This window comes from Narcine bancroftii, chromosome 14 (assembly GCF_036971445.1).
Source record: "Narcine bancroftii isolate sNarBan1 chromosome 14, sNarBan1.hap1, whole genome shotgun sequence".
Taxonomy (NCBI): domain Eukaryota; kingdom Metazoa; phylum Chordata; class Chondrichthyes; order Torpediniformes; family Narcinidae; genus Narcine; species Narcine bancroftii.
The window spans coordinates 20,525,369-20,549,615 of record NC_091482.1 but is presented as its reverse complement, the minus strand read 5'-3'; the positions used below and the strand labels follow the sequence as shown (position 1 = coordinate 20,549,615).

Here is a 24,247-nt window from a genome sequence, read left to right as displayed (position 1 = left end):
AATCGACCACTATTCCTGCAGCCTACGGGAGCGGGCGTCTCATCCCATGTGCTGTCTGCCCGATCGTCGTATTCAACGACTGTTTGCTGTGTCCGGGCCGTGGGCTGCTTCAGGTACTTTGACTTTTAAACTGTTTATTATTAATGCAGGCGTATTAGGCATTTTAATGGTAAGTCTCATGCAACCAGAAAATGCACTTAAGCAGCATCGACCAGTTCCATAGGTGCCGGATAGCAGGGGTTTTATTGTATAATGTTGTAGTAAAGGATCTTTATTTTTACTGGGTGATTGATAGAATCTCCACGTAAGTAGTTGACAAGTCATGGCTTGGCGATATTAATAGAGTCACAGAGTTCCACAGCATGGAAACAGGCCCTTCAGCCCAACTGCTCCATGCCAACCAAGTTAGTCCCATTTGCCTGCTTTCGGCCTGGATCGCTCTGAACCCTTCCTATCCACGAACCCAACTAAATGTCTTTTGAACATGAGAATTGATCCTGTCACTTCCTCAGTGGCTTGTTCCACGCTCTGTGGAGAAGGTGTCTCTTTGATGTCACCTATTCCCTTTAGTTTTAGATTCCCCTATCTTGGAAGGGGGGGGGGGGGGGGGGGGGAGAAAGGCCGATGACTATTCACCTTCTATATGCCCCTCATGATTGTATGAACCTCTGTAAGGTTGCCCCAGGGAAAAATGTCCCAGCCTCACCTTATAAATTCAAACCTGCCAGCCCCGGCAACACTCCGCACACTTTCGAGCTTAATGGTATCGTTCTTACAGCTGGGTGGTCAGAAATGAGGAGTTTTAGCTCATTACCGTGGCACTAATAATTATAATAGAAGTCGTAGCCGTCTCTGTTTCTCACATTACAATTTGTATTGACTGCAGCAGGGCAATCAGCAAGTCCAGGACACAAGCAACATTTTCTTCCCCCAACAGAATCTGCAAAATGTTGCTTCCTCGTCTATTGTTTAATGCAATTTTAATCAAGCACATAGGTTGTCACTTAATAACCTCAACAGCTGGTTTTGTGAACCCAGCCCGCATTCTCCAGCTCAAATACAAATGTTTTCCAAATGACAAGTTCAAAATTATATTCCTCTTCAAAGCAAAACAATTTGCACTTAATTTCTTGTACATTTTTATGACTTGCCTCTGCTTTCATAACCAAGCGTTTGTGTAGCACTCCCTGGATCAGTTCATACCCCGATTCCTCGGAGACTTGAATGTGTGATGCTGTGCGGACAGAGGACGGCTTTGTGCTTGTGGAAATATCCAAACACCACTGGCAGTAAACAGATAATGTATTTCTCCAGGAGAGTCTGTGGCCCAATAAAACATCAGCTGTATTAGTTTAGTTTTATCATAACTGTCAGATTTAGAGGTAGCAAAAGCCAACATATTTGAAAGTACTGAAATCTTCTGTGACTTGTTAGCAGCTTTATTTTGTGCACAGAATATAAACAGTTTCATTTGTAATAGAGAAGGCAAATTAAAATGTTGTTTACATCTAAGATAAACAGAATGGCATTTGGTAATTCTAGCTTGCCAGACTGCTTGGGAGAAAACGTCTGGCTCTTTACCAAGAAACGTCAAAATTAAACCACTAATTACTTTTATCTTGGCCCTCGTGCGCTCCCCCCCACAAACCCCACCACCTCCTTTTCCTACCATTCTTGTGTTTTATTGCTCTGGTCAGAATAATCTGAATTGTTGAATTTGAAAGCCAACTGCAGATTCATATTTTCTCCCCCCCCTGCATCTCTTCAGGGGCTCCATTTTCTGCTTGAAGAACCTGCCATTATGCATTGCTTCTTACGATCTCAGGCTGTCATCGGACACCTGGGCGACAATTCAATGCCTTTGAAGCGGAGTTACCACGGCTTTGAGGGCAGTCTGGAACTTCGTCTTTTTCCGGTGCCTGTCTGGGATGTCACTTCCTCCCAGGTGGTCAAGGAGTTTGGTCAAGCAGGGTAACTCGTGTGTAACAGGAATGAACAGTACCTCGAAGGGTAATTTGGTCGACTCTGATTTCTTTCTAATGCAATAATGGAAAATTGGTTCAATTTATTGGCACAAAATAGTGGACCTGATATTTTATCATTGTGGTGGTACACCACTGGCCTACTGCAGGGGGCAACACCTGTACCTGCAGGAGTGTACAGCCAGCCGACTCAAGGGGGCAACACCTGTACCTGCAGGAGCGTACCGCCGGCCTACTGCAGGGGGAAACCTCTGTACCTGCAGGAGCGTACTGCCGGCCTACTGCAGGGGGAAACCTCTGTACCTGCAGGAGTGTAAGGGAACAGGACAACACCTGACCAGCTGTCAATCAGTCGGCCTGAAGAGATCAAGCCCCACCCAGTCGGGTGTCAATCACCCTCCAGGATTATAAGCCTGCGCCGGCCTCCTGAAGCTAACTCAGAGTTACTGCAGCCACAGCCAGCCTGGCTCTGCGGAAACCTTTGTGGATTAAAGCCTGTTGTACAGTCTTTACCATGTGTGTGTCTGATTCTGGCTAACAGTGCACCACAATCATGGAGTAAGACGTTTGTGCTCCACACAATTAAATTTCCTCAAAACACAATCACAAAATGCATTAGTGAGGCAATTCCAGATTTGTGGGTTTTTTTGACCTAGGTTCTGCGTGCATGGGATGTGATTTTGTGCAAGATTTGGTCTACCTGGTTTATTCTATCGCACTCAACTCCTGGGGCTTTATTTCACTGGTGGAGCACTGAAACTGGTCCCGCAGCATCATTTTAATGAGGCTGAGTAAATTTTAGCCACGGCAATGTCGTCCCAAGGTTCGTTTTCAATTGCCTTTTTTCTGAAACTGAAAAACGTGTGATATTTGTCCAATTGGATAGAAATTCCCTTGTGTTCATTAAATGGTGATGTTTCCCAACACTCGGTACAGTTTGTCCCCAGTCTCATTCAGCGCCATAAAGTAGATCATTAGTTCCTGGAAACATAATTGGTTTTAGATCCCACGAGACCTTCTGGAATATCCAGGAAAATAATAACTGTCGTAACATTAGTGCTTTCTTTGGTGAACGCTTCCAGGAAGTAATCAGTTAGTTTTAGTGGAATAAATTTCAGTTTCTATTTAAATCATTTTGAAATCTTAGTTCTTTCCTTTCTAGACTATAAGAATTAGAGACTATTTTAAATGCCCCTTTGGACACAGAGCTATAAAGTGCACTCGCTACAAAACTTGGGTGATTATCGCAAGTTTCTAAAGTTGATTTCAATTTGATGGATTGTTATCACTAATCGTAAATCTCAATGTGTTGATTCTCACTTCTATGCACAAAACGTTTTGTAGCAGTAGGAGGCTTGGAAGGGATTAGACTTCACATTGTTTCAAAGGCTGTATTATTACCATCAGTAACTCCTTGAAACAAGGATCACTGTCCTTGTTCATCCCAGTGATTGGGTGCTTCAAGCAGCAATCTGCAATGTTGCCATGCACAAACCTTGAAATCAAGGCTGCCTCAAGCCATGTCGATGCCCACGGCCAGGAGGACGGGAACGAACACTTTTTGGTTGTGAGATGCGAAGCAGCTGAATGGATTTTACCTTTATTCTTACTCAGAGAATGGTGAGAATGTGGATGTCACTTTCACAAGGCGTCGTCAGGATAATTGGCGGTTGCCAAGGGAAGCTAGATAAACGGGAATGAGGAAGGAAGATGAAGACAACCTGTTGGGGGCGTTCTTCAGATGCTCAAAATTTGGAGCAAAACTATTGGGGTTGGGAGGGAGAACATTTGAGGGCATAAACCTGTAATTTGGAGTAATTAGACCAAAGAGCCTCCTAAGGTGTATGTTATTTGTGGCAAATTTGTATGTGGAAAATTCTACAAAACACTGGATCTCTTTTTAAACTTAACATTGGTATTCACAGAAAGAGCAACAGCCAGGTCAGGTCACCTGCTGGTCTTCAAGTAATGACATGGAGATCTTTACATCTGCCCAGAGAGCACATCTCCCATCTGAATGTTGGTATCTGTTTCGTTACTCCACCAACCTGGATGATTTTCATTAATCCTTTTGTGGGATGTGAGGATTTCTGGCGAGGTTAATCACTGTCAGAAAATGTTTGAAAGACAAAGCAAGTCATCGCAGCCCAGGCGAGGGGAGCATTCGGGTCCAAACAAGTGAGTTGCCAGAATCAACCCCACGGTTGGGTTTTGTCTGAAGTCTACATAAGCCAGGCTGAGCCAACGCAGCCACCTCCCATCCCAAATGCACGTTTTCCTGCCACAGCAGTTGGTTCACCATTATTGGGACTGACTTTTTAATTCTATGCTGCTTAATTAATTATATTTGAATACCCCAGATTTAAAATCGTGTCTCCAGCTCATTAGTTTCGACCTCTGGATTATTGAATCCAAATATTGAACTAAGTTATTAGCATTTCTAGTTCAATATGGAGCGGCCAAGTGGTTGACCAGCAGTTTAAGTCCCACCATGGCAAGTGAGGAATTTAAATTGAAATAATTTTTTTTTATTTTAAAAACTATTATGAGAAATAATTTATATTTAGACATTCAGTGTGGGTAACAGGGCCTTTCGGCCCTCAAACTCATGCCGCCCATTTACACCCAATTGACCTACAACGCCCCGGTATGTTTTGAAGGGTGGCAAGAAACTGGAGCACCCAGAGGAAACCCACGCAGACACGAGGAGAACATGCAAGCTCTTTACAGACAGTGCCGGATTTGAACCCCGGTCCCAATCACTGCGTGGCGCTAAATGCCACACGAACCGTGCCGCCCTACGGAAACCATGATGACTGTGAAACTGCCAGATGGAAAGATATCAATAAGATTGAAAGAGTGCAGAGAAGATTTTACTAGGATGTTGCTTGGGCTTCAGGAACTGAACTACAGGGAAATATTAAATAAGTTAGGACTTTATTTCCTGGAGCGTAGAAGAAATGGTTTTTTTTGTGTATCTCCTGCACCCAAGACCAAACACATTGGCATTTTAATAACCCAGCTAACATTGAAGAAATCATTTACTGTATTGAAAACATTGAGAAAGCATCTACAGGAGCTCAGTTTGCTCTGTTACCATGAGAATTGTCCATTCGTTGGATTTTGGTAACAGTTGATGTAATTTAGAATTGTTACCCATTTGTTCTGAAGTTTATTTCATTCATAAGAAACCCCAATCTGTTCTTACATTATACAGCTTTGGCACATGTGACATACAGTTTCTGTCTAACGTCCTTTTTCTTGATCCAATGAATACGATAACTTCACACATGGAGAAATGGCCAAACATCTCAATTCTGCACCCCACTCCCACACTGACGTGTCTGTCCACTGTCAAACAGAGACCACCCTCAAATTGGAGGAACAACAGCTAACATTCCATCTGGGCACACTCCAACCAGATGGCATTAACATCGACTTCTCCGATTGCCGTTGGAGCCCCTCACCTGTCTCTCTCTCTCTCTCTTTCCCTATCCCTCTGCCTCCTTTCCTCACCCCTTCCCTCTCCAATCAGAGAACTCCCCCTCCCCTCCCCATCACTTCCCAGCATTCCCCCCAACCACATCCACCTTGTGTCCTCTTGCCTATGTCCTCTCCCCTCCCCACCCACCATTTTATTCAGGCTCCTGCTTGCTTTTTGCTCATATCTTGACAAAGGGCGAAGGCCGAAATGTTGGTTTTGTAACTTTACTGTACAGATGCTCCTCAACTCACAATAGGGTTTCGTTCCAATAACCTATTGTAAGCGGAAAAGTCGTAAGTCAATAAAGAATGCAGTACTGCACCTAATGAGCATTATAGCCTGGTCTACCTTAAACTTGCTCAGACCACTGACCATATAGGCTACAGCTGGGCAAATTTATCTAAAACAAAATCTATTTTATAATTGAAGTAGGAGGGTACCTTACATTGCCCAAGAAATAAAACAATATCTGCCTGCTCCTAGTTTGTCTGGAGGCCTGAGCACTGAGACGGGCGGTTCTCTTTTGTTCGGTTTCCTGCTGCCTGCTCCTTGCATGACTGGAAGCATCAACAGTGAGACGAGACTGATGTTCCTCTGCTGTCTCTCGCTCTCTCCTTTGTCTAACTCTGCGGGCTTGTGAAGAGTTTCTGCCAATGTGGCTTTGCTTTTTTGGGCCCATGTCGAACTGGGTTTGGCCACTTGTTTTTATTCTGAATGTACATTTACCCCCTCCATAAATCTTCGGCCGCGAAGCCAAGCCAAAGAAAGACATTGTTGCACAGCCCTGTAACTAATTGAGGTGTCCCTGATGCAAGTTCAATTTTGTTTTTGAACTTTTGAACTTCCCATGATCTTAAAGGTTAAATACAATGTGGTCATGACGTTCAACGTCAGATGTTACCCCTACTGAACCTCCTTGGACATTTCTAGAGCGCTCCATATTGATCTGGTTGGAGAACAGACAAACAAACAGATATACATGCACAAATTTATATTAGATGTTGAACACCTTTTATTCCACACTGGGGAAAAAAATTAACTATAAAATATAGCGCCAGCCAAAGCATAACCAATAATGAGGGTTGCAACAACACCACTCTGCGGTGAATTGTGAGTTGTCTGTGAAGTCATGCATGTACTCTGACAATAAATCTGAAGTGGTTACCTACAGTTACGTAACGTTGAAAAACCGCAAGTTGAACCATTCTAAGTAGAGGAGCATTTGTATAAAGAACGCTGGGTGACCTGCTGAGTTTCTCCAGCACTTTTGTGTATGAAAATGTGGAAAATAATTGGCTTGATGATGGAAATAAACCATTTCAGACAATTTTCTAGATCCTCTTTATCAATGCACAAGTCACATCAATTTGCTACCTCCTGTTAAATCAAGTTTTATAGGAATGGTGTGTGGGCAATCTGGATCAGAGTACTCTCTCTGCAGGAAAGTGAATCCACTATGAAATGTTGACATTAAAAAGCAAGTTCCTAAAAATCAAGCCCCCAACTTGACAGCCAGCTGTCGTGATGAGAGCTGTTCACTGTCAACACCGCATGCCAAAACTCTGATGGATTACAGGTCTGATTAATTAGATTTTATTCTTTTTTTGGCAGGTGGGGGGGGCGGTTTGAGGTTTCTGGAGTTGAGCTGCTTAATGGAACCGCCACCCACGGTTTTCTGCCGCTGGCAGTTACTTAGTGGAGTGGTTCTACCTCGCTGGACCTGACCTGAGTGGTGTCGGTGAGCAAATTTTGCCAACGGAAAAGCTTTGGCAGCTAGTTAAGCCCCACCCCCAGTTTTGGGGGCTGACAAAGCATTTCTTTGACATTAGAGACATTTATCAGAAGGCACCATCTGGCCCATCAAGCTTACTCTCCCATTCAATAAGATCATGGCTGATAAGGGCCGTGGACTCAGCTCCTCTTACCCACCAACTCCCCACAACCCATAATTCCTCTACCTTTCAGACGTTGATGTGCGTGCACTTCAAACAAACTAATGAGGGAGTCTCTTCTGCTTCACTGGGCAGAGAATTCAAGGTGCACGAGTCTTTGGGAGAAGCACTTCATCTATCTTAAATTGACTGCCCTGAATCATAAGGCTACGTCCCCTACTTCTACTCTCACGATTCACAGGACCATAAGAGTGGGAAAGAGAATCCCTGGAGTCTCCTTCTCCCCTCCCTGCCGTCCCCAGTCATCGACTAGAACTGTTGCCTGAAGAGGCCACACAAAATCATTGAGGACCCCTTCCACCCTGCACGCTGCCTCATTCAGCTGTTCCCGTCGGAGAAGAGATACAGGAGTAGGAGAGCCAGCATCGCCAGGCTGAGGAACAGCTTCCTCCCACAGGCAGTGAGAATGCTGAATGACTAAAGGAACTGCTCACACTTCAGATTTCTTGTCAGACTACATGGCATTACATACAACCCTGAGGTTCTTTTTTTCCTGCAGGCGAGGCAGATATTGGGAGTGCAAAAAAAACTGTCAACATACAAATGAAGAACTGTAATCAGATAAGAAAATGTGAACAAACTCTGTGCGATTTAGAGAGAATTAAAAAAAATCAATGAATTGCACGAGTAAGAGTCCTTAAATAAGTCCCTGATTGAGTTGGTCGTTGAGAAGTCTGATGGTGGAGGGGTAGCAGATATTCCTGAACCTGGTGGTGTGAGTCTTGTGGCACCTACACGTCTTTCCTGATGGCAGCAGCGAGAACAGAGCGTGTGCTGGGTGGTGAGGGTCTTTGATGCCCTCCGATGGCAGTGCTCCCTCTGGATGTTCTTGATGGTGGGGTGGGTTTTGCTTGCGATGCCCTGGACTGTGTTCACTGCCTTTTGGTGGGCTTTACGCTTAGGGATAATGGTGTCCCCATCTCACATTCACGAAATGGCATTTATTTATTTATTTGTAAAGATGGTTACTTGTCCTGCATATGTATTGTCAGTCTGCATATGTGTTCTGTCTAGTTGTGTGACCGCGTCTTTTGCACTGAGGAGTGGAGAAAACTGTTACGTCGGGTTGTACTTGTGCAATTAGTTGACAATAAACTTCACTCACCTACGTGGAAACAGCCTCCCTGCACCCCTTGTAAGGAGTTTGTACATTCTCCTCGTGTCTGCGTGGGTTTCATCTGGGGGTTCTGGTTTCCTCCCACAATTTGAAACATACTGGAGGTTGTAGGTTAATTGGGTGTATGTTGGGTGGCATGGGCTCGTGAGTTAAAATGGCTTGTTACCTTGCTATATTTATATTTAAAAATAAACATAGAGCACGGTAACAGGCCACTAAATTTAAATAAAAACTTCTATCTTGCCCATTCCTTTCATCATTTTATACATTTCTTTTAGATTATCCCATCATCTTTCTAAACCACAAATGGCTCGAAGACCAACTTGGGAATGCAGAATCTAATAGCAGCTGGTGTGATGGAGCACCTGCTTTGGTTGTTTACCTTCACCTTAAATACAGAACATTTCCATCAGCATTAATATTTTTTTCTCAGTGGAAACTAGGAACATTGAAAGAAGGCAGTCAATTAATATCAGGTATATTGAGAAACAATCTACAGCCCCTTTTATACTGCAAAGCCGCGGTATTCCCATAGACGTGACCCATCTTAGGAAACCGGCTTGCGTGTTAACACAGAACCAAAAAAAAAGCTGGCTTCATAAATCAAATGCACTCCACTGCTGAGACTACTTACCTATGTGGATCAAAGACAGGTAAATCTAGACCCCCCCCAACACCCCCCCCCCAATCCACTTTATGATTCTTTCACACATAACTCTAAAGGCAGATAAAATCCGGCTTTCAAGCTCTGTGTAAAAGGGGCTTTTAAAAACCCTCTCTAATCCTTGCAAAGATTCAAGCACAATAGACCAGAATCCACGTCTATATAGAGACATTTTTATTCCCCCTTGTCTCGCACGGACTGAATGTGGGCAGGTGCCCCTCGGAGGGTTGTGTAAATACAAATGAATGGATGCTCTTACTGCTTATTGCTTTGTTGAGGCACAGTCCTACAGCAGACCTGGTCAAATGCCAGACTAGACAGCACCTACTGCTTGTTGTTAGTGAAGGGTCATCATTTTCCCCACTGTTGACATTTCTAGTGCTCAGACTCTCCCTCATGAATTGCTTTAACTGCTGTCATTTCTGGCTTCTTCACCCACCCCCCCCCCCCAATATCTTCACGGTGTTAGCCATTTACTATAATTCCTTGAGATACTAAAAGAGAGAACATAGAATGCCACATCAGAGTACAGGCCCTTCAGCCCTCGATGTTCTGACAACCTACATATTCCAACCAAAAAGAAAACCCTACCTACCTCATAACCCCCTATTTTACTTTCATTCATGTACCTGTTTAGGAGTCTCTTAAATGCCCCTAAAGTCCCAGTCTCCAGGGTATTCCAGGCACCCACAAATCTGTGTTTAAAAAAAAAACTTACCCCTGATGTCTCCCCTAAACCTTCCCCTTTGTGCAGATGTCCTCTCCTGTTTGTCACTTCCACCCTGGTGAACAGGCGCTGGCTGTTGACCTCATCCATGCCTCTCAGAATCTTGTAGACCTCTATTAAGTCACCTCTCATCCTTCTACGTTCCAAAGAGCAAAGCCCTAGCTCTTTCCTCATGAGACATTTTGCATTCCAGCCCACATCCTGATAAATCTCCTCTGTATAGGTTACATGTGCGGTGACCAGAACTGAAACCAACATTCTCAGTTTGGTCTCACCAGAGATTTGTAGAGCTGCCACGTGACCTCTCGTCCCTTGAACGCATTCCCCGACTAATGAAGCCCAGCATCCCATACGCTGCCTTAACTATCCTATCAATCTGCATGGCGACCCCAAGATCCCTCTGTTGTATCACCCTGTTGAGTATCCGACCATTAACCCAGGCTTCAGGGCTGAGGTTATGACCTTTGAAAATGCCTCTTACCTCACACTTTCCTGGATTGAACTCCATCTGCCATCTCATAACCTCGTTAATCTTTGGGAATACATAGAAAGGGTGAGTATTACGGGGCATTTACTTGCTTATGAACGTGGGTGGCAGGAATGGGCTGTAAAGCTCCTTGAAAGTGCAGTGGCATTTCATCCTGTAACATCAAGGCTGATCTAATGCTGGTATCAACTCTGCTTTCCTTCCTATACTCTATAACTAATTCATCTAACTGAGAGTGTGTCTGTCTTTGTGTTGAATATATTCATCGGCTTGGCCATAAAGGGACGAACCGATCCTCACTACCCCTGGGAGAAGTAAATCCTGAGACGCTGGACAAACTCAGCAAGTCTCACGCCGTCCATCGGAGGCAAAGCTATATCACCAATGTTCCAGGCCTGAGCAGAAGGAAGTGGCTTTTCGCTCACACCTTGAGGAAGGGCTCAGGCCCGAAACATCAGTGATACAGCTTTGCTTCCGATGGACGGTGCGAGACCTGCTGAGTTCCTCCAGCGTCTCTGCTTTTACCACAACAACAGCATCCGTAGACTTTCATGTTTTACTCCTGGGGGAAGATATTGTTCCTCCTAATTTCCCATGTTAAAAGCAGGACCCCCCGCCCCCCCCAATCTGAAACAATCCCAGTTCCCACAAATACAAACTTTCAGCATCCATCCTGTCGATCCTCCTTCCATCGTTATTTGCTTCAGTAAAATCACCTCCCTTTCTTTTCCGAGGATAGACGGAAACCTGTTCCATTATTAGCACCACTCCATTATTCCAGGATTTGGTGTAAATGAGCTTTCCTTGAAGTCCCGAGCTCTGTTTGGTAGCTAAAACTAAAATACTGTGCTCCAGTTCTGTTTTTGCTCTTCCACGCACAGATGTAGCACGATTTCCCAAATGTTCTACTCACGCACACTTCCATTCGCCTTCCTAATGATATGCAGGATGCGCCTGCCAACTTAGTATTTAATGATGATACTAAATAATGTTTTGTTTATCTGTAGCTTAAAGCAAGATGAAATTGCTTAACCATCTTCACTTTAGGAGCTGCCACAAAATGATTTTGCCAAGGCATTGATCTAAATGTGTTTTTAAGTGGATTATTTCCCAATTAGCTGATGACGTAGCAGTCTTCAATTCCCACAATTTGTTTCTTTTCACCTGCTGATGCCGTCAGGAGTCCTCTCACTTTGTATGAACTGGGAGAAGCAATCAAGGCAGAATCGACCTCATGGGTTCATTTAAAAGAATTGTTTTCGCATGAAGTGGTCGATTTTCTGCTATAATTATCAAGGAGATATTGTAGTTGAAAACACAAAATTTTCTCAGTCGATGAGATGCTTTTCTAACCCCTGCACAGGCAGAAGAAGGACTATTATTCCACAGAGGAGAGAATCAAATCAAGTCCCCTTTATTTATCATTCATACCATGCTCGCATGGTAAAGACAAAATAGCGTTTCTCCAGGACCATGGAGCAAATTTACATAAATATCAGTTAGAATAGAAGTTAAACACATTGAATTATTAAAATATTAAGACCTATTCAGTAAAAGTTCACGATGCTCTATGCACATCTGTTCTGGGAATTCAGGAGCCTGATGACCTGGGAGGAATAACTGTTGCCCGATAGAGTACTATGATACCTCCTACCAGATGGAGAAGGGAGAACAGTTTACGTGAGGGGTGTGTGGAGTCCTTCACAATGTTTATTGCCTTTCACCTGCATTGAGTGTTGTAGGTGTCCCTCATGGTAGGAAGAGAGCCCCCAATGATCTTTTCCGCTGACTTCACCATCCTTTGCAGGGTCTTGCGGTCTGAGGTGGTACAGCTTCCAAACCAGGTGGTGATGCAGTTGCACAGGATGCTCTCGATACATCCTCTGTAGAACGTAGTGAGGATGGAGGGTGGGAGATCAACTTTCCTCGGCCTTCGAAGGAAGTCGAGGTACTACTGGGCTTTCTTGGCAGTGGAGCTGGTGTTAAGGGACCAGGTGAGGTTCTCCACCAAGTGCATTCCAAGAAACTTGATACTCTTGACGACCTCAATGGTGGAGCCGTCAATGGTCAGCAGAGCATGACGGTCCCTCCTGATTTCAACAACCATCTCTTTAGTTTTATTAATGTTCAGATACAGGTTGTTGGCTCTGCACCAGTCCGTTTACAACTGCACCTCATCTCTGTATGCTGACTTGTCATTCTTACTGATCAGGCCCACCACGGTCGTGTCGTCAGCGAACTTGTTGATGTGGTTCAAGCCATGTTGGGCTGCATGGTCGTGGGTCAGTAGCATGAATTGCAGTGGACTAAGCACACAGCCTGGGGGGCGGCCTTTAATATTCACTTTTTATTTCTCTACATCATTGCGTTATGGGGTATAATAAGCCTCTACTTCACAATTTTTGCATTGTTAGGGTGTAATTATATGGTTGAACATAACTGAAATTGACCAGGAAAGAATAGGATTATGGTGAACAGATGGGAGGTTCACTAAGATGATTCTGGAATGAAAGAGCTATCATATGAGGAATGTTTGACAGCTCTTGGCCTGTATTTGTTGGAATTTAGGAGAATGAGAGGGGATCTCATTGAAACACCAAATGTTGAAAGGCATGGACAGAGTAGATGTAGAAAGGTTGTTGCCCATGGTGGGAGTCTCTAGGACAAGAGGGCACAGGATTGAAAGACTTCCGCTTAGAACAGAAATACGTAGGAATTCCCTCAAGCAGGGGGTGGTAAATCTGTAAACTTTGTGACAAACTGCCAGGTCATTGGTGCATTTAAGACAGAGTTTGATAGGTTCTTGATTACCTTACCAGACAGGGGTTGCTTCACGTGGGGCATGGTTAGCGTAGCCGGTTAGAGCAACGCTATTACAGCACCAGCGACCCGGGTTCTAATCCGGCGCTGTCTTTAAGAAGTTTGTACGTTCTCTACGTGACGTGCGTGTGTTTTCTCTAGATGCTCCGGTTTGCTGCCACCCTCCAAAACATACGGGGTTTTAGGTATATGGGCTGTAATTAGAAATAATTCTTTGGCATTCCCAGTTGTGCTGCTATTTCACAGCTCCGGTAGCCTGGGTTCAGTCTGATCTCTGGGGTCAGCATGGAGTTACCCATTCTCCCTGTAACGCCCCTCTTGGATTGCCTTTTACATCCCGTGTAGGATGGCCCATCTGTAAATTGGCCTTGGTGTCAAGACGGAAAAATCAGGGCGGAATAGAGACGATGGGAGAGAACCCATGCTTTCAGGCTAAATACATTGACGAATGCTTCTCAAGATGGCATGGATTGGATGGGCCAAATGGCCCGAAAAGTTGCAAGAAAGCGTGGAATATGAAAGTGTTTTTGTAGAACCTATTGCTTTCCTTTGGGCATTGCATCATGACATTCTGCCTATGTTCAATGATAGTAGCTGGGATTCTCACAAAATTACACAGGACCATTTGTTATGAACAAGTTGAGTTTCAATGGAAGTGCAGTTATTGAAATAAATTCATTGTACACTGTTCCCAAAATAGTTTTGCCTTCCCATGCAGACACTATCCCCATCGCATGTCTTACCGAGAGGTTTTAGTTAGGATTGACCTAATTGCTGTTTGGTGGCTTTTGTTCCACTTTATTGATTCCTTCAGCTGTTGGTCTTTATATTTAGATATTCTGCAGCTTTAACTTTTGAATCCTGTATCTGGCGTCAGATATTTGTTTCTTCAGCAAATTCCAGAAGTACTATTCATTGTGAAACATTCCAATAGCTGGAAAAATCCGTTTCACCCTGCCCATACATCAGCATCTGTTCTGCTGCCTGCCACATCTGACTTGCTCTCTAACGTGTAATTCTGCGCCCTCTCTGGAGGTCTTAGGGGTTCAGGGTGTGTCCCATGTCCGTCCCCCCCCCCACCCCCCGCATCAGATGAAGTCAGCTACTGATGGGCTAAGGACTAGTAAATGATGCATATTGTGTATGTGGATTGCAGCAATTCTTCAGTCCGTAATCACCGAGTGCAACATTTTCTTGTCCACAAGAAGCCTCGACCTACTGATGAAACGTGTGGCTGTCACAGGTGGCCGAGGAGGGCAGACCCAAAGAGCTAGTTTTTCGTGGCACTAGATTTAGTTCGCAATTTAAAAAAATTTTTTTTTTTTTTCACACCATAAACCACATTAACCATGATACATATTTTTCCTTTTCAAATATATACAGTGCCATTTTCTCCCCCCCCTCCTCCCATCCCACCCTCCCTACCTCCCCCCTCCCGTCCATTTAAAGTACAAAATCTAAGATACATTAAACCAGTCAAACAATGTTGTCATTCAATAAAAATAAACAAGAAATTCCACTGAGTCAATTCTTTTCATTTCCTTCTCCTTTCGTTAATTTAGGTAGTGAATGTCCCCGGTAGGTTTTCGTGTGTTTCATGTAAGGCTCCCATATTTGTTCAAATATTTCAATATTATTTCTTAAACTATATGTTATTTTTTCTAATGGAATACATTTATTCATTTCTATATACCATTGTTGTATTTTCAAATTATCTTCCGATTTCCAGGTTGACATAATACATTTTTTTGCTATGGCTAGAGCTATCTTAACAAATCTTTTTTGTGCATCCTCCAAATCATGCCAAATTTTGACTGCCCTTTTTGTCGTTTGCAGTTCACACTGGTTTTTAATTTGGAAGGTGCATAGATACTCATCACATCTTTCACAAAGTAAAACAGAGGCGCCGAGTAAGAAGGAAGGGTCGATTTCCCTTAGCAGGGAGGAGAGTAACTAGGTGGTGTGCATTTGTTAATTTGTGGAGTGGTTAGAGAAAATCAAAACACACTCAAATAGTGGAAAAGGCAGGAACTCAATGCCAAATTTAAGTTTATTACCATCCGATTGCACAAGTACAATCCAACGAAACAGCATTCTCAGGTTCTTGGTGCAAAACATGCAGGCATACAACCAGGAATGAAAGGGTTAGCACATGAGGAATGATTGTCAGCTCTCGGGCTGGACTAGTTGGAGTATAGAAGGATGGGGTGGGGAGGTGGTGGGGTGGGGGGGTTGTCTCATAGAGGCATTTTGGGTGCTGAAAGGCCTGGGCAGAATAGATGTGGCAAGGATGTTTCTCGATGCAGGGGATTCTATAACAAGAGGGCCCAACCTCAGGGCATCTATTTAAAACATAAATGCGGGAAATTTTCTTTAGACAGAGGGTCGTGAATCTGTGGAACTTACAGCCATAGGCGGCTGTGGAAGTGATATTCTTGGGTGTAGTTAAAGCAGAGATTGACAGGTATTTGATTAGTCGGGCCATCAACGGTTATGGGGAGAAGGCTGGGAAGTTGGGCTGAGTGGGTGGATGGATCAGCTCGCAATTAGGATGGTGGAGCAGACTCAACGGGCCAACTTCTGCTTCTGTATCTTGCGATCTTATGACGTAACACACATACAGATAAACAGGTCATATATACATATATAACAATAAATAAATATTGTAAAACAGTATCCAGCATTTGCGGGGGATTGGATGAGCGAGTTTTCTGGTTGCTTGAAACTGTATGTTGTGTGAATGAAGAACTAACGGTGAGGCGCACAAATTTTAGTCCCGTATTTTTTTACCAACTTATTTTCTGCTTTTTTTTTGCTGGTTGCTTGAGGTTGCCAGTTGCTTCAATTCCGGATAACGGATAGTTAGTGTGAGCAGCTTCTTTGGTCATTCATCATTCATGCTGCCCATGTGAAGAAGCTGGTCCTCAGCCTGGTGGCGCTGGCTCTGATACTCCCATATCTCTTTCTCGACAGGAGTCGCTGAAAGATTAAAGAGTAGGAGAGGCAAAAGCCCTGGGTCTGGGTGACATTTAAGAGCTAGAAATTGGGATTTACCAAAAGATCATTTATGATGGGGGAAATGTTTTCCTTCCCTGACTAAATTCCAACATTTCTGTATTTCTAATAGTGCACGATTATTACTGAATAATTAACTACTTAGAATTAGTTGAATTAAAATTGGCAGAAAAAGGGGATTCCTTCAACTTAAACTAAATTAACTTGTGCCAATCATTACATTTAAAAAATAAATAAATTTAGACCTACAGCACAATAACAGGCGAGTTCATCCTGCCCAATTAACCTACACCCTGGTACATTTCGAACAGTGGGAGGAAACCAGTGTCCCCCCCGACCCCCCCCCCCACACCCAGGAAAACAACGCAGACTCAAGGAGAACGTACAAGCTCCTTACAGATTCGAACCCCGGTCCCGATTGCTGGCACTCTAAGGGTGTTACACGAACCACTACGCCAACCGTGCTGTGCTTTTTGAAACAGTGGACAACTCAATCTCCTCTCCATCTGTCTCAAGGCAAATGAGCGCTGGCAGGGTAAGGTGACATCAGATTGGAAACGTGTTGGCTGGTTTGGAATTTCCACCACCAGATTTATGGATTTGAGACTTTTGTATGAGGTTCTGTTCAATGCCATGGAATTTCTGGGGCTTCACTTAGTTGAGAAAAAAGCAGAGTGGAGCTCCAACGCTGATAATCAATGAGCCCCAGTTTTCCTGTCCTTTTGAACCAGGAGTGGCTACTGGAGGGGCATGCAGCAAGCTCACAGCAACTTTTTATAACGTTCAATTCCGAAATGTGCTGGAGAAACTTCAGCAGGGGCATGCAGTAGCATAAGAAATAAAGTAATATTTCAGGCCTGAGCCCTGTGTCAGGGTAAAACCTTTTACAATGAAATGAAGCCAAACCCCTGTTATCCGGAATTCAAGCAACCAGAAAAAAAAATTGAGGAAAAAAAACACGGACATTTAAAATTGATGCGCCTCACCATTAGTTCGTCAATCGGGCACACGCAATCTCAAGCAACCGGAAAATACACTTATCCTTTTGGCGTTGTTTTGCTGTATTTATTCTCATGATGCAGGCACCTGGCGGTTTTTTTTTGTCCATTCCCATTAAACTCGGCGGCATGTTTGCTCTGAGCCTTTTCAGAAGGAGAACTATGTGCAGTTTTGGACCCCTTATCTTGGAAAGGATGTGACGTTGTTGGAGAGGGTGAGAGGAGATTGACTAGGACGATTCCCGGAATGCAAGGGCTAACATATGAGGAGCGTTTGGGAGAGTATTTTGAAAGGTTTAGACAGGGTGGATGCGGGTAAGATGTTTCCCTTGGTGGGTTAATCGAGGACAAGGGGTCATAGTCTGAAAATTAGAGGCTATCCATATAAAACAGAGATGAGAAAGAACTTCTTTAGCCAGAGGGTCATGGATCTGTGGAACTCACTGCCGCATACAGCAGTGGAAGCCAGATTACTGGGAGTATTTAAACAAGAAATAGACAGATATCTCATGAGTAAGGGCATCAAGGGATATGGGGGAAAAGGCCGGAAATTAGAACTAGTGTAGAGTAGCTTAGTGTAGATTCACGGAACAGACTCGATGGGCCTAGTGGCCTGGTTCTGTTCCTTTGTCTTGTGATCTTGTGAATGGGCAGCCACATTGGTGGGTCAGGGTGGCAGTTTGCTTGCTCTTGAGGTCAGTAGTGAACCAAATGAGTCTTCGTGACAGCTTGGTCATTTAGTACTGTAGCTCCGTTACTGAGAATCGCTTTTTCTGCTGGCAGCCTCATCACTAATAAAGAACCTGTTGATAAAAGCAGCCATCCATATGCTGGAATTATTCTACTTCCCTTTTTAAGATGTTCTGGTACACCTACCAAGCTGTAGGCCACTTGACCTTATGTTTCAATCACTGAGAGGGTTGGCTATGTTGTGAGACGGATGAAAGTGCTGGGGGTGGTAGGTTCAAGCCATTTAATACCTTGACCACATCGTTTTCCTGGGGTAGCCAAGGGGCAGGTCGAAGGCATCGCGTGGCAGCACATCACTTGCACAACCCCCAAATCAGTCCTGGACGCCTGGTGGGTAATGAGAAAATTCCGTGGGGATTGTGGGCATGCAAACGTATGTCCTGTCCTGGAGAGACTCTGCAATTCTGCTTGGATAGCAGATGAGCACTTGTGCTCCCTGGGTCTGCATGGAAACCTACATGTAATTAAACCTTCTAAAACCCATACCCTTCTTATTTCTCTGGGAACATCAGAGAGCTCTCATTTTGGCTCACAGCAGATCCCTTTTTTTCCTATATGTACGTGCCCTTCTCAAGATATTCTTCAGTCACTGGATGCTTGGATGAAAGACCTTATGGCGGATCAGTGTCCTAAGGCCTGCTGCTCGGCGATTTTCTTAATTTTCCATTTTTAATTTTAATTTGAGAACTATCCGATGTTCACAAGTTTCGATACAGTGTTCATTAACTGTGGAAAGGCCAACTGCTGAACTGTCACATGTCGATGACTTTGCTTTCAATTTCTCTTCACCCCAGGTGCAAGTTCTTCAGTTTAACGGAGACTCCCGAAGACTACACCATCATCGTCGATGAGGAGGGCTTTAAGGGTGAGAACCATTGGTTGTCTTCATCAATAAGGGGGGCTGTTAGACCTTGTAAGACATTTTTCATTCTGCCAGCGGTGTCAGTTCTTATAAGTGAGTTAACAGTCTAGGATTGAATCTCAATGGGAAGACCATATACTAATGCAAACACAGCAATGCTTTAATGAACCACACTGTAACCTATCTCAAGATGCTTCAGTGCCCATGGGAATTGGTAGACACAAATGAAGAAGCATTTGTAGTCTGCTTGCCAACATTACTTTCAATAAATTTCTAATACTCAGTGTTGCAGTTCTTCCCTAGTCATGTATTATTGATGCAAGACTACTTTTAAAGTTTGGATCTAAGTTTAAATTGCGGTGGTGACAAAAGGGCTTTTAAAATGAGCTGAGCAGTAATATATTTCCTAAAAATGTGACATTCGTATAATTTGTCAATCTATGAGAAAGTATTTGCAGTGTAACATTTTTTTCTGTTTACATCACATCCGTGTGACGAGTTTTCCTTTCACACCGATAATTGGAGGTTCCATTCCCGCAGTTTGCAAATGGCACAAGGGCCTTAAGTCCCGTCCGCTCCCTCTAGAGCTGTTGGGGTGGGGGTGGGGGATGCACCAAGCGTTAGTCCTGGAGGTTTGGAACGTTTCAGTCTGCACCATTCCGTTTCGGACGAGTCCTTGCCCCAGAAGGCCAGCAGGTTTTGGGCCAATCAGAGAGTGACTTTCTCGGAATAGTCGAGGCCCTCCAACAGCAGTCGGGATGTCGTCTGCCAGGAACTGCTGCATCTCTTTTCGATCCTTCTTGGCAAAAGCACATTCGAGAAGAGGTGGAGGGCAGTGGCACTGAGCCTCCTACTCTATTGAAGCATCTGATGGTGAATCCCTCTCATCACCAGCCAAAGGACTCCCTCGTACTTGCTTGTGAGTTGTGGTGGATGAGGGATTCTGCCAAATGACTTTTGACCATGTGCTTGGGGAACGTCTGGCAAGGCCCACCATCTAATCTTGCCTCTATGACATTCGATACCGACAACTGCCTGATGGGCATCATCAAGAGTCTTCTTTCACAAACACTAGTGCTACGGCATGGTCCAGCTGAGAGGAAAATTCTGTGGCAGTGTGGCCAGATCCATCCTTGTAACACTGGGGTCTGAGAGCCTTGGTATGTAGTGACACTCAGTGTTTACATGCTCAGGATGGAGGTACAGATTGATGGAGCCACGCATGAAGGTCGCCATTAAGAGGGCCATGGCGGGTAGATTTTTACCCTTTCTCTGAAAATTTGTATCTCAGATTTCTGCAAATGGCATTTATTTTTTGATTTTCAGATGAGTATGAATGAATATTCATATTCATACAAGGCGGCGGGGTTAGTGTAATGCTGTTACAGCACCAATGATTGGGACCAGGGTTCGAATCCCGCACTGTCTGTAAGGAGTTTGTATGTTCTCCCCATGTCTCCATGGGTTTCCCCGGGGGTTCCAGTTTTTTCCCACCGTTCAAAACGTACCGAGGATTGTTGGTCAATTGCGTGTAAGAGGGAGCATTCAGAAAATCCTAGTTTCTGCTTCATCTTGCTACCCCTCCCAGTTCTTTCTGCAGGCTCCAGCTCCTCCGAATATTGTTGCCAGCACCTTAAAAAAACACACACACTGGACGACGAAGATTTTTCTTCCTGAGCACTTTTGGGTGCATTTTATGGATTTTGGGCTGATGATCACAAAAACATTTTCGTATCGTGCACCGTTTATTTTAGATATAACCTATTTTTGTGATTTCCTCTCACATTTTTAACGTGCTTCAATCATACGAAACCACGATAAAGTGCAACATGTCGTTGAAATTCATTTTGACGCCTTCCCTTCTGATCTTGATTCAGTCAGTGACGAACCTGGTGAAAAATTTCGCCAGTACTCTGAGACCGTGGAAAAGTGGTACCAATGCTGGTCGGCTATTATTGGACACTGACATGAGAGGCATCAGATGCTGAGCACAAACGAAAATCAGCAGGAAAACATTTTTGGGACAGTTGAACTACCGCAATGTGTCGGCCTCATTATGCTAAATTCATTAAAAGCTAATTAGATAACTTGATGTTTCTTCAACTTCCTACGTGATGCAGCATATCTGAAAATATCTTTGTGTTCAGCTTGAAGTTGCCTATCGTAATCCCCAATTTATTTTGTGGAAGCAAACCTTTTGAATTTATGAGACAACTTGGGCTCTTCTGTTCCTGAAAGTGAGCTCCATGCTGGGTGTAAGTCCTCATGGAGGTTGGGTTACAATGGCCCAGATTCTGCTGTTACCAAGCTGTAGATGGACTTGATTGTACACCGTAGCATTTAAGAGTGTTTTGTTTGGCAAGCTGGTGAAAGTGCGGACTGCTGTTGGAACAGTGGGAGATTTCGAAATATCCAGCAGATGTTGGAGAAAGAAGTGTTAACTAGAAGGGAATGAAAATTGAATTAAGGGGAATGAAAGGGAACAAAATCTGACTTCAAATTTGATATTGCTGACGCCTTCAAAAACAATCAATACTTGAAAGTAATGCATCTACACACATCTAATAAGTTCATCATCAGAAAGTTTGATTGGGAATGTTCTCACATCGCATACAAACTGTGCTTGTAATATGAACACTTAATGCTCTTGGTGGGTTTAATTTGAATCGACACCTTTCCAACCTCCACTGCAAGTCCTTGCTGCTTTCCGAGGAGCAGCCCAGGTCAAACAAAAGCCTTTCCGGTCTCAATGTGCGTGAGCTGTAAGGTTTATGCACAAGTGATAGTGAACACATTTAACCTCCTCAGTACTGTGACCCATGTCTGGATGGTTGTTTCGGGCCACACTGCTGGGAAGCTGCGCCTCAATCTTGTGATTTGTACCTAGTAAACTTGACGCTGAACAGGTTCAATAAATGATCTCTCCCCATGAGTGCACAGTGCCAGAAAGGGCCCTCCAGACTCTTGCAGTTAAAAATAGTGCTTGGGTAAGAATCCAGTCTGCTTAAAAAGAATGAGCTGGGAATTGACAGTGAGAGAAGGGTCACTGACAATTTTACAGAAATGACCTGCAGAATGCTCTAATCCATCAACCAGGATCCCATGAGGAAAATTCCATGTGCCAAATGGGTATGCACTGGAACTGCATTCTCTCAGCCTCCAATGGAATATTGGATGTGGAGAACTGGACAATATTCTACTTATGCAAATACCCAAGAGTACAGTTGTTGCCAATGTTATAACTTGTCTCGGAGTCAAAAAAAATTGAGCATTTCTCTGTCTCTAATTGGTTTCCTCTCCTATATTGTCTCTTAGTTTTGGAGTTATTTTAAGAAGTGCTGCATCCTTAAAATGGCAACTGCAGCTGCAAGCTAGGATAAGGTCTTATTTATTAGATGGAATTAAGTCAGTAGGTCACCTGTTAGTGATCCCTTCAGAAGGTCACTCAAGACACCTCAGTCTCTTTGGGCCAAGCCTTGTTTTCCAGACACCATGTCTCTGAGGATCTCCTGCAGCACTCGTTAATTACTTGACAGGAGTGTTTTCCTCAAGGGGGAATCTACCGTTCAGAGGATTATGTGGCTATACAAGCCAGAAATTCCAGATGCCATTTTGCCTTCCAGAATCTGCAAGATTTTTGAAGACCAATTTGAGAGTTAACCGTTGATGCTAAATGATTTGTGAATAAACCGGCTTGATGGTCGGTTGTGTTGCAAAACTGTCTCGGATGATTGGCACTGATTGTCTTCTGAAGTGACTTGGCCAAGTGGTGGAACTTTGGTCGAAGTGAATGGATCCAAGCCTTGCGATCCTGGGACATTGCGAGCACAAGGTCTTGCTTCGTTTCAGGGGAAATGCAGGCTGTGGGAGATGCCTTTTTTGCTTTGGGCATCTGGAGAAGTATTTCCGGGAGGCTGCCTTATAACAATGGCCATTGAGGAACTGTGCAGCAGACGAGACGACTCACATGACTGGCGTGTTTGAGGTTATTTTTTAAATGTTTTTTTTTAGACATACAGCACAGGTAACAGGCCACTTTGGCCCACAAGTCCAATTTACCTACACCTCCAGTATGTTTTGAATGGTGAGTGGAAACCGGAGCCCCTGGGAAAAAAAAAACTCCTTAGGGACAGCGCGGGATTTGAACCCTGGTCCTGATCGTTGATGCTGAAAAGCCATTGCGCTAACCTCTATGCCAACTGTGCCACCTACTTATACTGTATGTGGAACCTACTTTGACAAGCACGATGCAATTGCCCGATAGGGCATATAGTTCTTGAGAATAGTGTTGAGGTGGATAACCACAGCCCCTTGCATCCCTGTCTCCCTCTGGCCTTTTCCTGTTCCCGTTCTCCAAACCCATCCAGTACTTGCTTTTCACTCACCATCCCTTTTAAGTGAGAAGAGAAGAGGTGTTCTCCTGCATCCACACAATGCACCTCTGTGCAGTATCTTACTACTTTTGGCCCCTCCAACTTCCTGTTTAAACATTCCTTCCCACTGTTGTCTCACCAAAGGATCTGAATCCACAACGTCATCTGGCCATTACCTCTCCATGGATGCTTTTTGGCCCAATGAGTCCCTCCGGCCTCTCATTATTTTTGCCTAATGATTCCAGCATCTGCTGCTTCTCGCCTTCCGACCCAATCAACCCCTGGCCCGAATCTTCAACCAGGTTCGAGGAGTCTCAGGTGGTGCCACGTTGCCTCGTGGGCTCCCTTGGCGAGTGCTTGTCTGTGCACACTATTTACAATGGAATGAGGTTCTGGGCGCTTCCTGGATAGCCCCAGTCCTCCTTGATGAGGCGAACCATTGGGTAGACCCTTGGTGAATAAGTTTGTCTTCTAGTGATGAGCCACACTGCCTGGCCTTTAACTGGGTTCGCAATCTGCTGATACATGCACAGCATCAGTCCCCCTGATGGAGGCTGCGTCGGACCAATGCCTTTTGTGTGCATCAATAGATCAGGAGGTGGTCAAGGAGCAGCAGAGAAAGAAAAGGGATGTGGCCCATTGCCGTCTGATCAACTCATTCATGTGAGGAAGGTTTTCTATCACCATTAGCGCATACCACTCCTTGTTTGCCTTGTAACAGACCAATGTTATAGTACATCATGGATATTACATTTTAATGTTTTAATATCTGACAATAAAAGGAACCTGAATTAACCGTAATTAAAGTTAATTAATTCGTTATGTCCATCCTTTCTGCATCTCCAGTGTCATCCATGCACAGATTCCCCGTTCACCTCATCTGATGAAAGCTGCGACAAGGACTGTTTGCTTGTGTTCACAGAACCATGGTGCACTGGATCGAGTCGCTGTATGCTTGCCTTGGGTGCTAATGAATTTGTGCCTCTGCAAGTCTTTCCTGAGTCCTGTTGTGAAGG

At 44.2% G+C, this 24,247-nt stretch overlaps 1 protein-coding gene across 1 annotated transcript in view; it reads left to right on the top strand.

The window, feature by feature from the left end:
- Window positions 1-24,247, top strand: part of castor2 (cytosolic arginine sensor for mTORC1 subunit 2) — a 148,570-nt gene that overhangs the window by 48,724 nt on the left and 75,599 nt on the right. Inside the window, exon 2 of the mRNA XM_069912134.1 lies at window positions 18,791-18,861. Within this exon, the coding sequence (XP_069768235.1) occupies window positions 18,791-18,861 (71 nt within the window). The remainder of the gene's footprint in view (window positions 1-18,790; window positions 18,862-24,247) is intronic.